The sequence below is a fragment of the Schistocerca americana genome, chromosome X (genome assembly GCF_021461395.2).
Source record: "Schistocerca americana isolate TAMUIC-IGC-003095 chromosome X, iqSchAmer2.1, whole genome shotgun sequence".
Classification (NCBI taxonomy): domain Eukaryota; kingdom Metazoa; phylum Arthropoda; class Insecta; order Orthoptera; family Acrididae; genus Schistocerca; species Schistocerca americana.
Genome location: NC_060130.1, coordinates 123,311,232 through 123,324,103, shown reverse-complemented (window position 1 = coordinate 123,324,103; position 12,872 = coordinate 123,311,232). Strand labels below are relative to the sequence as shown.

Sequence of the window (12,872 nt, the reverse complement as noted above, 5' to 3'; positions counted from 1 at the left end):
GTACTTCATTTAATAGTTCGGTGTTTTAAAGTGAACCTATCAAACTGGTTTGCTGTACATACATATTCTGTAGCTCTTGAGGGGTAAAAGGGGTCTCCCTGATGAATAAAGATAAAAAAATCAGGCGCGCGCGCGCACACACACACACACACACACACACACACACACACACACACACACACACACACGGCTGGGGGAAGAAGGCATATGTAGACAATGTGGAAAATTGAAAGAAAGAAAGAAAGGAAGTGGAAAATGTGGACTCATATGTCATTAATCTTCAAACAAACATTCCCAAAAAACAGTTTCACATACACAAGATGACTTGACATTACAACAGTATAAACTATAATTAAGTAATACTGAAACTAAAATGTCTCAATCTTTATGGCTGTTCAACAGCATAAACTGAGCATCAGGAGTGGCAAATACACAGCAAACTTATTTTGAAGTGTAGATCACTGAAACTAAAACTGTTTATAGTTTTTTCACATACAAAGTAAAATACTGATGAAAATATGTTCTGTACTTTTGTTTGTTATGGATATGCACATAATATGAATTTTATCACAATTATAAATACAGTATAATGGAGGTAGGTGCTGCAAAGTACCAACACAAATTTGAGAACAAAAACAAAATTAAGCTGTCACCTATTAAATTAATTTGTTTGAAATAGTTTTCTGGGATTACAATAAAGCTGTAATCTTGAGACTAAAAATACATATAAATATTCACACTGTATCTCTCATAGAGGATATTTAAAAGTATATATGATTAACTGTAGCTCTTTCTCATGTCTTAAATGTGATAGAGGAAAGTCAAATAATAATTTCTACATTAACGCGCACATATCTCTAAATCCAGCTTGGTCTGAAATATTTTCAAGTCATCAGTATTAACAGCAAATTTACACAACATTCACATGAGGCACTGATAATAAACAAGCAAAATTTCATCACATTACAATGAAGGTAATGAAAATTTGACGAGATTGAACCTAATGAAGTAATACACAACTTAAAGTCCAGGCATTTTTTGATATGTTTGTTTAGAAACACATGCAAATAAAATTTCAATGCACACAAAAATCATTACCAGGTTGCACAACATGAATAAAGCATTGTGAGAATTGCAGTTTGTCAAAAGTAAATCATTTATGTAACACTAAGATACTGCATTTGAGGCATTTGTTGCCAACAACACCTATACTTAAGGAAACACAAACCAGTTTGAGTATCTGAGCTAGTTTTCAATATTAATCACCGATCTTGTTTGAAACTACCCAGCAGATTAAAACAGAGTGTCAGATTGGGACTGAAACATGGAACCTTGCCTTACAAAAGCAATGCTTTCCCTGAATGAGTTATTCAAGTCTGACACACAATCTGTCCTCACAGGGTACACTCTCCTGCCGGGTGAAAGATTCAGTCACTCACTCTTGTTTGTGTTTAACAAAAAGTCAGTTTACATTACACACTCAATGGCACTTGGGAACACAATAATGTAGCAAACACACAACTAGGAGAGTATATTTATATTTAACATTTTAGACTAGCTGCAATTCCAAAAAAAGACGACATTACTGTGAATATCTATTGCACCATTTTTCAACTTTATGAGATACACTTCAGCAATTTCTGGTTAACTGTTTTCAATATTTGATCTTCCTGTGGTTCCACTAATGTCGGTTACCACTAAGGGTGATGTTCTGTTCCATTTAATTACTATAGTATCTATTTGCTATTCCATTGGTGACAGTATTACCGTACTTACACCTGAGCTGGAAATCAGTTTTACACATTTTTTCCTTCATTTATTCTGGGCTTCACAATGTTATATGCTGATTTATTTTTCCACTATCACCCATCACTACCATTTATGCTTCTGTTGTCATTGTTACTATTATTTTTATGTTTCTAACACATCAGTTCTTTTAGTTTGTACAGGTCTAGTCTTACCTGATGAAAATACTTTTTGACACAGAGACACATTTCTCACCAATGCAATCACACAAGGGGGGGGGGGGGGGGGGGAGGGGAGGGGAGGGAGGGTGACAGTGGAATACCCACAATGACATGCATGATCTCTATGCTATATTTGCAGACACTATAATCACCCAAGCATGAATCTTCACTTTTTAACTTCCACAACATTGAGATTATGAACCAACAAGAAACTGTATCTTAGTCAATACCCTCAATGTGTTATGTGTGAACATATTTTCAAACTGAACACTCATCATTTCATATAGATTAATCTACATACATCAAAAACTGGGACATACACAAAAGAATGGGAAACTGGTAGAGGAAGGAATTCAACTGGACAGTTTAAGAGATATAAAAACAGTAAAAAAAAAATACAATCAGATGTAATGTACACAAAAAACCACAATACCCAAGCACAATAATGAGGAAGTATGAGACATGCACAAAGATTTCATAGCTTGTATAAGTCAACAGTCACTTCAGACACTTCTCTGCTGATGAACTATGCCGCCTTCTACCCACCTCTAGGAAAGATGTTTTCCTCTCAATGGATGTCTTTACACATAAATCTCTACACATATATAACACGGATGGGTTCAAAATCGCCAGAAAAACTTATGGCACAAATAACTTTTGCAAGATTATCTGCAGGAAAAATTACATGTACCCCTCTCCAACCTGCATAAAATGAACAAAGAATAGGTTATTGCCTTTTCTTTCCATAAAAAAATGGACAACTCTGAAAAACAGTTTTCATTTCCCTGTTGGACAACAAAGGTCTGTTGCATTACATCTGACACCAAGAACAGTTTTTCCGAAAAGTTTTCAATAAAAATTAAGCAAAAATGCAGATTTCTGGAGCAGTTTCAGATAATTCTTGAATCATATCGAATCTAGCAGAATTTACAGATTGTTCTGCATCTCATTCCATCATGAAAAAATTAATATCATTTTGAAACATCTATAATGTAATGAGAGCAAGAACATATATGTACATGGATGATTTTAACTTACACTATATTTGTTTGAGGATCATGCTTAATATCGAGGGGGGATGTGTGAGGAAAAAGGGGGAGGGAGTGAGAGGGTGGGGAGGGAGTGAGAGGGTGGGGTTGGATGGGGAGGGAATGAGAGGGGGGAGGGAGTGAAGCAGAGAGTGGGGGGAGGTAGAGTGCAGGGGGGGGGGGATTACAGAAAAAGCTCATTAGTATTATTTGACTTTCCTCTACAGTATATTGACAAAAAATACCTGAAAATTACAACAGTCTTAACTTCAAGTGGCAATCAAGTCACAAGACAAACAGGGAACAATTATAAGACATAAAATACTATACTAAAATGTCAGTCATTGTAGATCCATTGCATTTCAACATTTTTGTCATATAAACTTTTGAACATAAAACTAAGCTTCCTGAACAGGTCATATAACACAGAAATGTCAGGCAGGAGGTACAACATTTACTAGATCTATGTATAACTTTTATCACAAAAGACATCAAAGTTGTACTCACAACAAGGAATAGCACTGATATAGCTACTTCCTCAACATATAATACTCAACACATTCTTCCCATAATTAGTTCTTTACAAATTTAAATCATTTTCAAACACACACTCACAAATATCTGTACAAAATCTCAAAATCTAGTTTATTAATTCAAAGATATAAACAAGCACATAAAATTAACACCCTTCATGTAATACTGAAATTGGACATTGTTTCAGTCTGTTGTAAAAAGTTGTACAAAATCAGAAACAAATGTAGATAACATAGCAAAAAAAATACACATTAAGTACAATAATACAATTTACAAAGAAAATGTGATAGAAAAGAAGGATAAAACAATAAAAACAATATATGGCAGTCTAAAAGAGATTTACAGAGCAAGAAAACACGTTTTCTACAGAAAACCATGTGTGGCATAACAGTTTCATTACTGCTCCAACACACAGTTTCATACAAGAAACCAAGTGAAGTGGCAGTAGCCACAAGCAATAAGTTTGAGTAGTACAGATCTGATTATTCTTATAGACACGACAGACTGCAGTTATGTGCTCAGCAGCACTCTTTTAAACAACATCAAATAGACATTTAACATACAATCTAAAACAATCTCTTTTTCCACACTCCAACATTTTATCTACGTACCATTTCACTTGGATCCAATTCTGTGTCTGCTAAAGTGCGGAACCTAACAAACCCATTCTCTGCCACTAACATTGAAGGGGATATTCTCTCTCTTGCTGATGACAATGTTTGTGACACATTCCTATGCTGATGTACAGGAGTTCGCCTTTCAGAGTTTAGAGACACAAGTGTACCCGATTTTTTCACTGAACGACGGACATCAGAACTCACTGGCGCACCACAATATTGTGACTCAATAATCCCTGAAGTTTTGTGCGCCTGTCCATCATTTGACGAGCTACATTTAAATGATGGTTCTGGTCGTCTCACATTATGTCTCGCAAGAGTCCCACTACCCTTCAATGATCGCCTAACTTCAACAGTTGAGAAAGGAATATCAAACTCCGCTCTTTCTCCTGTAAATACTGGACCTTTCTTGACAGATCTCCTCTCAGTAGATCCCACTTCTGTAACTGGAAATGGAGCCTCATGTGGAACATAGCCTGACTTTCTCAAAAGCCTACGTTCTGAGGTAGAGACAGAAAAACCAGATTCTGAAGCAGAGAAACTGGTGTGAAGATTGTTTAATGGGAATGAATCATCATAAACTTTCTTCCCTGTACGAACAGTATAGTCATGAATAGCTTGATTTGTTACACATACAGCCGGATAAATGTCATCAGCTGTTTCATTACTCTGGGTCGTATTAGTGCACTGACGACAACGAAATAGTGCAAGGCCTGAATTTTGCTGCCCTTTTGCAGCTTCAGCACGATCCTGGCGCATAGGCTGAACACCAGCACTCAGCAGTAAGAAGCAAATCGCAATCTCTATTACCCGAACTGAAAACTGATGACCCCATCGCAGCCAAGGAAGAGACTTACCCTCCCACTCTAAATTGTCATCAACACCAAATATCCCATACAAATGGGCAGCTGACAGCAGCAAACTTAATAGTGCTGCAGCTAATGTCAAACGTATTGCTATAGATAGCGTTGGGTGATGAATATTTGTGAAATTGTTTCCAAATGAGCTATCCATTTTACGAGTTGCAGACCTGACTAACATCCTGTATGAGTACAAATATGCCAGGCCAACACACACACATATAAGGACAAACAAACACTGACAAATCAGAGATAGAAAAGATTCTGGAGAAAAGCCAGATGCAAGGTCCAAACTAACACACAAAACAATATGTACAATTATAAAAATTGCAATAACTGTAGGTTTCTGCAAATAAACACCAAATACATAGACCTTTGTAGTTAAGAGGAGGAAGAGAAAAAGTACTAAAAATGCAGATGTGATGCAAGGTGAAACAATGTGAAACATCAAAAGTGAAACTGGTTCTGGAAAAGACTTATTCACATTGTACCCATCATAAAACAGATATACACTACGCAATATACCAACTACAAACAGTAATGCATGCAATGACACAAAATAGCCATATGAAAGCAGTCGTCTACACGAATTTGCACGTGCAATGTTGATGAATGAGCAAATACTAAGCACTGTAAAGAGGCTTCCAGTAAGATACACATGAACATCCCATGCAACACCCCATTTGCCACGAAGATCTTTGTGGGCTGGTGTACTTGGAGAAATAGCCACATGAATCCCACGATCATCAGATTTAGGAGGCTGCTGTTGATCATCTGGTAACTCTTCATCACGTCTTGTACTACGCTCATCCACAGCTAAGTCAGCATCTGCTGGTACAGTATCCTGTACTCCAGAAATTCCTGTCTGTTTCTCTTTAGTATCTGTGGAATCTGATTTGGAAAATAGTGAATGATTAGAGCTGGGCTTTAGCGCAATATTTTCTGAGCCTTGTTGTACATCAACAGAACTTGTTTCTGTTCTTGGATATATACCTGGTAACTGAGGGGCTTTGGATTCTGTATTTGGCTTTATAATAATTCCTGGGTTACTTGGTTTTCGGCCACTGCTTCCAGACAATATACGTGAAACACTTGGAGAATGTAAACTGGGAACAGTTTCATATTCCGATTCATTATTGTGCCGTACATTGAAATTGCTGTTGCTTACTTCAGAAAAAGGGGTTTCTGGGGGTCGGTTGAAACTTGGTGTATTCAGAGGCTTCTTTTTGTCTCGGGGAGATGACCTAAAATAAAAGAAACACCTAATATCTTATAAATGTCTAACAGTGTAGCATATATTTACTAATGACACATTACATAACTAATCATTTAAGAGTTGAATATCCTTACAGCACATCAGTATCTCTTATGTCCTACTGATACAACTGAACATAAAAACATGTTTTGAAACACTCAAGTTTACTTTTCCTGGTAATGCTTGAATATGGATGAGGGACTCCAAGTATGACAATGAAATATCCATACATAAAACTATTCCTGTATCGAGAAAATACTACAAGAGTACTTACCTCTCCTTCTCCAATGGAACAAGGTCTGGAGGTCTATCTGGAATTCGTTCTCTGTTTGAAGGGGGTCGCGGAGGTGGCGGAATTGGACGTCTGTTTGATGAACCTGAATCAGAATAACTGCCTCGTAAAGTTGGTTTGTCAGCAAATGGATTTGAATATTCTGGAGGAAGTGGAGGTGTAAAGAATTTTCTCATATGAGGCAAGAGTGAAGGTACTTCATGTGTGTTTGGAGTAGTGTATGGTGAAGGAGTAGATTGAACACCACTGTTGTACCTACTAACAGACCTCACCAGTATTCCTGAGTGACTCCTGTTAATAGAATGGAAAAAACGTGATGTATGTGGTGTGCTTGTTTTTAATGACAAATCAGGAGTAAAAATGCTAGTTAATGGTTGGGAAGAGGCAGTTGTTGCGTCAGGTATGACATAATATTTGGAAGATGCACTTCTTCTTGATTTGACAGCTCTTCCTGAGCCGTCCTTGTTTGAAACATCAGAAATTTTCTGCTCAGCCAATGTTAATGTGCTTTCATAATTAAAAATATCAGTTCCACTTGCAAAAGCTGACAGGTATAACAGCGCAAGACAGAATAATGCCATATTTTTATGTCCGGCTTTGCACAAGTGAAAACCAAGGTAATTTCCTCGTTTGTTGAACTACATCTTCAAAACTGTCTTCATACGGCTGCGGCAGGGTTTCTGCAAACAAAATAAAAATTAAATAGTTTTATTAGTTCTTTAAAAACACCAATTTATTATTTACATGGGAAATTTTAATTTCTGAAGCCTGACAAATCACTGTAATATATCAAGACACTTGGTGCAGTCTGATATGGAATCAATTACTTTAACAGTGTCACCTGTTTATTACAAATATATTTCACAGTTACAGTGATCATTTACAGGTATTTAACTGACTACTTATATCTATTCTTGTACAGGGTTATTACAAATGATTGAAGCGATTTCACAGCTCTACAATAACTTTATTATTTGAGATATTTTCACAATGCTTTGCACACACATACAAAAACTCAAAGTTTTTTTAGGCATTCACAAATGTTCGATATGTGCCCCTTTAGTGATTCGGCAGACATCAAGCCGATAATCAAGTTCCTCCCACACTCGGCGCAGCATGTCCCCATCAATGAGTTCGAAAGCATCGTTGATGCGAGCTCGCAGTTCTGGCACGTTTCTTGGTAGAGGAGGTTTAAACACTGAATCTTTCACATAACCCCACAGAAAGAAATCGCATGGGGTTAAGTCGCCAGAGCGTGGAGGCCATGACATGAATTGCTGATCATGATCTCCACCACGACCGATCCTTCGGTTTTCCAATCTCCTGTTTAAGAAATGCCGAACATCATGATGGAAGTGCGGTGGAGCACCATCCTGTTGAAAGATGAAGTCGGCGCTGTCGGTCTCCAGTTGTGGCATGAGCCAATTTTCCAGCATGTCCAGATACACGTGTCCTGTAACGTTTTTTTCGCAGAAGAAAAAGGGGCCGTAAACTTTAAACCGTGAGATTGCACAAAACACGTTAACTTTTGGTGAATTGCGAATTTGCTGCACGAATGCGTGAGGATTCTCTACCGCCCAGATTCGCACATTGTGTCTGTTCACTTCACCATTAAGAAAAAAATGTTACTTCATCACTGAAAACAAGTTTCGCACTGAACGCATCCTCTTCCATGAGCTGCTGCAACCGTGCCGAAAATTCAAAGCGTTTGACTTTGTCATCGGGTGTCAGGGCTTGTAGCAATTGTAAACGGTAAGGCTTCTGCTTTAGCCTTTTCCGTAAGATTTTCCAAACCGTCGGCTGTGGTATGTTTAGCTCCCTGCTTGCTTTATTCGTCGACTTCCGCGGGCTACGCGTGGAACTTGCCCGCACGCGTTCAACCGTTTCTTCGCTCACTGCAGGCCGACCCGTTGATTTTCCCTTACAGAGGCATCCAGAAGCTTTAAACTGCACATACCATCACCGAATGGAGTTAGCAGTTGGTGGATCTTCGTTGAACTTCGTCCTGAAGTGTCGTTGCACTGTTATGACTGACTGATGTGAGTGCATTTCAAGCACGACATACGCTTTCTCGGCTCCTGTCGCCATTTTGTCTCACTGCGCTCTCGAGCGCTCTGGCGGCAGAAACCTGAAGTGCGGCTTCAGCCGAACAAAACTTTATGAGTTTTTCTACGTATCTGTAGTGTGTCGTGACCATATGTCAATGAATGGAGCTACAGTGAATTTATGAAATCGCTTCAATCAGTTGTAATAGCCCTGTATTTATGTTAGGTATACGAGTTATCATGGAGAAACAACTTTAATCGTCATTTAAAGGTACAGCTCCTCTCTTTTTCAGACATTTTTATTTGCATAGGGTTAACTTACAAAGTGTTTTATAGCTATGTATTTCACTCTTTACTGTGCCCAAGTTTTAATTAATAGAGAATGCGCATCATTTTTACTTCTAGTATTCTATCTGTGAATATCACTAGTATTTTTGGACTCCATCAACAACAAATGGTATCAGTAAATAAAAGTACTGTGAGGTTACTGTTAACACTGTCAATGCTTAAACAGATGTCCACCGAAATAATAAAAATTTTGGTGCAAGTTTTAAAAAATGGTTGAAATGTCTCTGAGCACTATGGGACTTAATATCTGAGGTCATCAGTCCCCTAGAACTTAGAACTACTTAAACCTAAGAAACCTAAGGACATCACACACATCCATGCTCGAGGCAGGATTCGAACCTGCTACCGTAGCGGACGCGCGGTTCCAGACTGAAGCGCCTAGAAAATCTCGGCCATAGCGGCCAGCGCAAGTTTTAATATGCATTTTGAAGCAATCTGAAGAGTGTCCCAAAAACTTCGGTAGTCATAAGTATATAGACTGCATACGATGTTAGACTGATCACTTTGACATGAGGAACTAATGGTCAAGGTGGATTATTTAGCTTCTGCCGAGATATCCACACTGATGGACCGCCATTGCAAACACTTTTTGACACCACAAGTTTGCAGAAATCTGGTTCACCTAAATTATCATCAGAACTAGGATCACAAAATGCTGGACTTGTGGCCATAATAGAAACACTACTTTTCTGCTTGAGGGTAAAAACTGATTTTTTATATTACACTCCATGTCTCACTACATGATCTAATAACTTTGAAAAACTTTTATAGCCAGAAAGACCAAATTCTATTGGATACAGGTTAACTGACATGCTGATATAAATGTGAGAAGGAGGCAATCTGCTATCTTCAGGTGGTTAAAACCACACAGTGGAATTATCCATAGTGAAATTGTTTTACCACCTATCCAAAGACGTAGCTGTGGCAGAATACACTACTTGTACTGAAACTCCACAAACGATTACAGATATGTTCAAGTTACAGGCATTACAGGACACTGGCACGCTAAAGTCTAGATCAGGGCCAGTGGCAGTCACGGTGGTGTTCCTCTACTTCTCACAGGTTGATAACGCATCAGTTTTGCGTAGCCAACGATACAATACTTTCATGTAACCAATGAGAAGCAAGAAAAGAAGCAAAGTATTTATAGCACGGAAATTGAGATCATTCTTTTGTTTATTGTTTATTCATAGTTTTATTCATAGTTTTATTCAATTTTTACTGTTCTAGATATGGCTGCAAATTCTATTAAGTGGTCTGGTGCTCCATGGTGACATAGTACAGTGGTATATGTTGCATGGTTCAGTTGTGGAAGAATGGAAATGTATTAAATGTGGTGAAGAAATGGCTCTGAAAAAATCTAAGGTTACTATTTATGGCACAGTGTGGGAGTGCAGGAAGGCTGCCAATTTTCCAAGTGTTCCATTTGGAAGAAGTCCTAGTTTGCTACAAGCAAATTAAAAATTGACACAATTCGCAGTTCACATATTTGTGGGTTTGTAAGTGCAGATCTGACTATCTCTCATGAACTGAACAGGGCTATGCAAACTACTGTTGAGTGGAGAAAATTTTGTACGGACATTTGCGTAGAGTTGCGCCTCACACAAAATGAGAAACTTGGTGGTGAAGGAGTAATTGCTGAGACTGACAAGTCTCAGTTTGGCAAAAGTAAGTTTGGGAGGTGACAAGGCGAGAGGTAGATTGTGTGTTGGGAGGCATACAAAGAGTATCATACTACTCCCCCCCTCCCCCACCCTTCTGTGTTGTACCTATATTACTGAAAGTTTATCTGCTGGAAATTATCATACGGAAGAACATTTTGCCAGACAACAGCTCAGACTGTTTTCATGTGTACAAGAGCCTGAAAGATGAGGGTTTCCAGCATCTCACTGTCAACCACAAACTGGCCTTTAAGAAAGCTACGACAGGTGCCATACCGAAAACATAGAGGCCACATGGGTTGCTATGAAATACTTGCTGCATGGCTCAAGACAGTGCACGACATTTTTTGATAACTACTTATTCACATGTGGAGAAAGCAGAAGCAAAACGACTCAGATTTATTTTTAAGTTTTGCAATTAGCATGGAAAAATTTTCTTCCTGTTTCATTTTTGCTTTTCCTTTTCAATCACAATTGTTATTCCTACCACAAGTAACAATTCTATTCATGAAATTGGTTGCCACACATGTGACTTTTTGCTCATTTTGTCACTAATTATGAGAATATGGTTAGGCTGGAATGTGACTGTTCAGGTGACAGTTAGCAAAGCCAATTTATGTAAAAGCTAAAAATACCTACTTGTGATAACAGAATGATCAGTAGCTTGGCCAATGTCCAGGTTAGGTTTGAATGTGACAGTTTGTTCACAAGTACGTGAAGTCGGTGACGTGAAAGCTAAAAATCCTACATGTGGTTATAAATTGATCAGACGCCTAGCCTGAGGCCTAGGTTAGGTCAGGATATGACAGTTTGACTCACAAAAATTACATTAACAATCCTTGTTGTCACAAATATTTCACTATTCTTTCTGAACATGTTGCAAATTATGGGGTTCTGGTTAGTTTGGGACTTAACAGTACAGTGTACATTGCTGGGAGAGAAATGAGCAACAATTATATTTATAATTTTGTTTCTCATAAATATTTCACTCTTCCTTCTTTTAAAATTACAATTTTTCAGGTTGTAGTAAACTGACATGATAATGTGATAATATTCCTTCATCTCTTGCTTCCAAACATGTCCTCTGTCTGCTGCTCTCTCAATGGCTGTGTACAACCAGCAACTGAAACATCCCCTTTTCATTCCCATCATACCTCACAATGATTGTTGACAATATTGCTGCACAAAACACATTAAGTACAGCACTGGCCCTAGACTAGACTTTTACTGAATGATAAGGAAAATTTGATCGGACAAGAGACAAAGCCAAGACTAAGCATTACTTCACTTTATGGTTTCTCAACATACATTGGATGATAAAAAAGTTGCTATCTGAAGACCACACAGTCCGTAATCGGTATGCCAATCAGGCAAAATTGCCATGTGCATTGAGGCAATCCTCCCAACAAAGCACTAGGCTGAAGATACTTGTTTGGTAAAACACCGTGTCCTGATGCAAGAAGAAGCTTGTAATGACCTCCTCCATATCCTTGTCTGACAGGAATCTTCATACCTTCAAAAACTTTTACCAAATGCATGATAATAAAATTGGGAGAGATCAGGACTGTAGGGCGGGGAAGGGAGAGGGGGGAAGGCGCCTCGAGTGTCTTCCACTTGAAATGGTGTAACTTCTACATTACAATATTTGCGATATGGGGACGTACGTTACCATGAAGAAGCAACACCCAGAACTTAGTGTACGATTACACAATGTTAGTTTTCAACAGACATGCTGCCCCATACACATTCTTCATTCTCCACTGGATGTCTACCGCTGTTTATCCTTTGGCAGCCAAGAAAAGAACAGCAGGACGTCGGTCCTGTTCGGCCGCATTTGGTAACAATGCAGCCATAGTTCACATTTCCGCATTTATTCCACATATGTCAGAAAGCCACAAATTCCGCACTAATCCTGTGCCTACATGTCCGTGTTTATGTACCCACATCGGAGTTGCACTACACTGTATATAAACTGCACCAACAGCCTCATCGCCCCTTATACAAACTGCCATCCGCACTGTCTGCAGGTACCTAGCTACTTTAATATGTAAACTTAAATTCAACCACACATTACTGCTAAAATCTGCACATATTGTGTGTTGCGAAGACTTTTTTCTGTTCTTGTGGAAAGCACACAACATTGACACCACTGTGTCAAATAGGAATTTGTTGCATGAAATCATTAACTGGATGATGCTACAAAGACTTACTTAAAGTGATCATAATGGCAAATACATACATGCTTGGGTAGCTCAGATGGTAGAG

At 38.4% G+C, this 12,872-nt stretch overlaps 1 protein-coding gene across 2 annotated transcripts in view; it reads right to left on the bottom strand.

The window, feature by feature from the left end:
- Positions 1-3,869: 3,869 nt before the first annotated feature.
- Positions 3,870-12,872, bottom strand: part of LOC124555797 — a 60,018-nt gene continuing 51,015 nt past the window's right edge. The window contains exons 3-5 of one of the 2 annotated variants that reach the window (XM_047129860.1): positions 6,536-7,233; positions 6,000-6,250; positions 3,870-5,897 (exon numbers count right to left, since the gene is read on the bottom strand). In XM_047129860.1, the coding sequence (XP_046985816.1) occupies positions 4,129-5,897; positions 6,000-6,250; positions 6,536-7,134 (2,619 nt within the window). In that variant the 5' untranslated portion in view covers positions 7,135-7,233 and the 3' untranslated portion in view covers positions 3,870-4,128. Of the gene's footprint in view, positions 6,251-6,535; positions 7,234-12,872 lie in introns of both variants that reach the window. The other variant, XM_047129859.1, reaches the window with a different exon arrangement.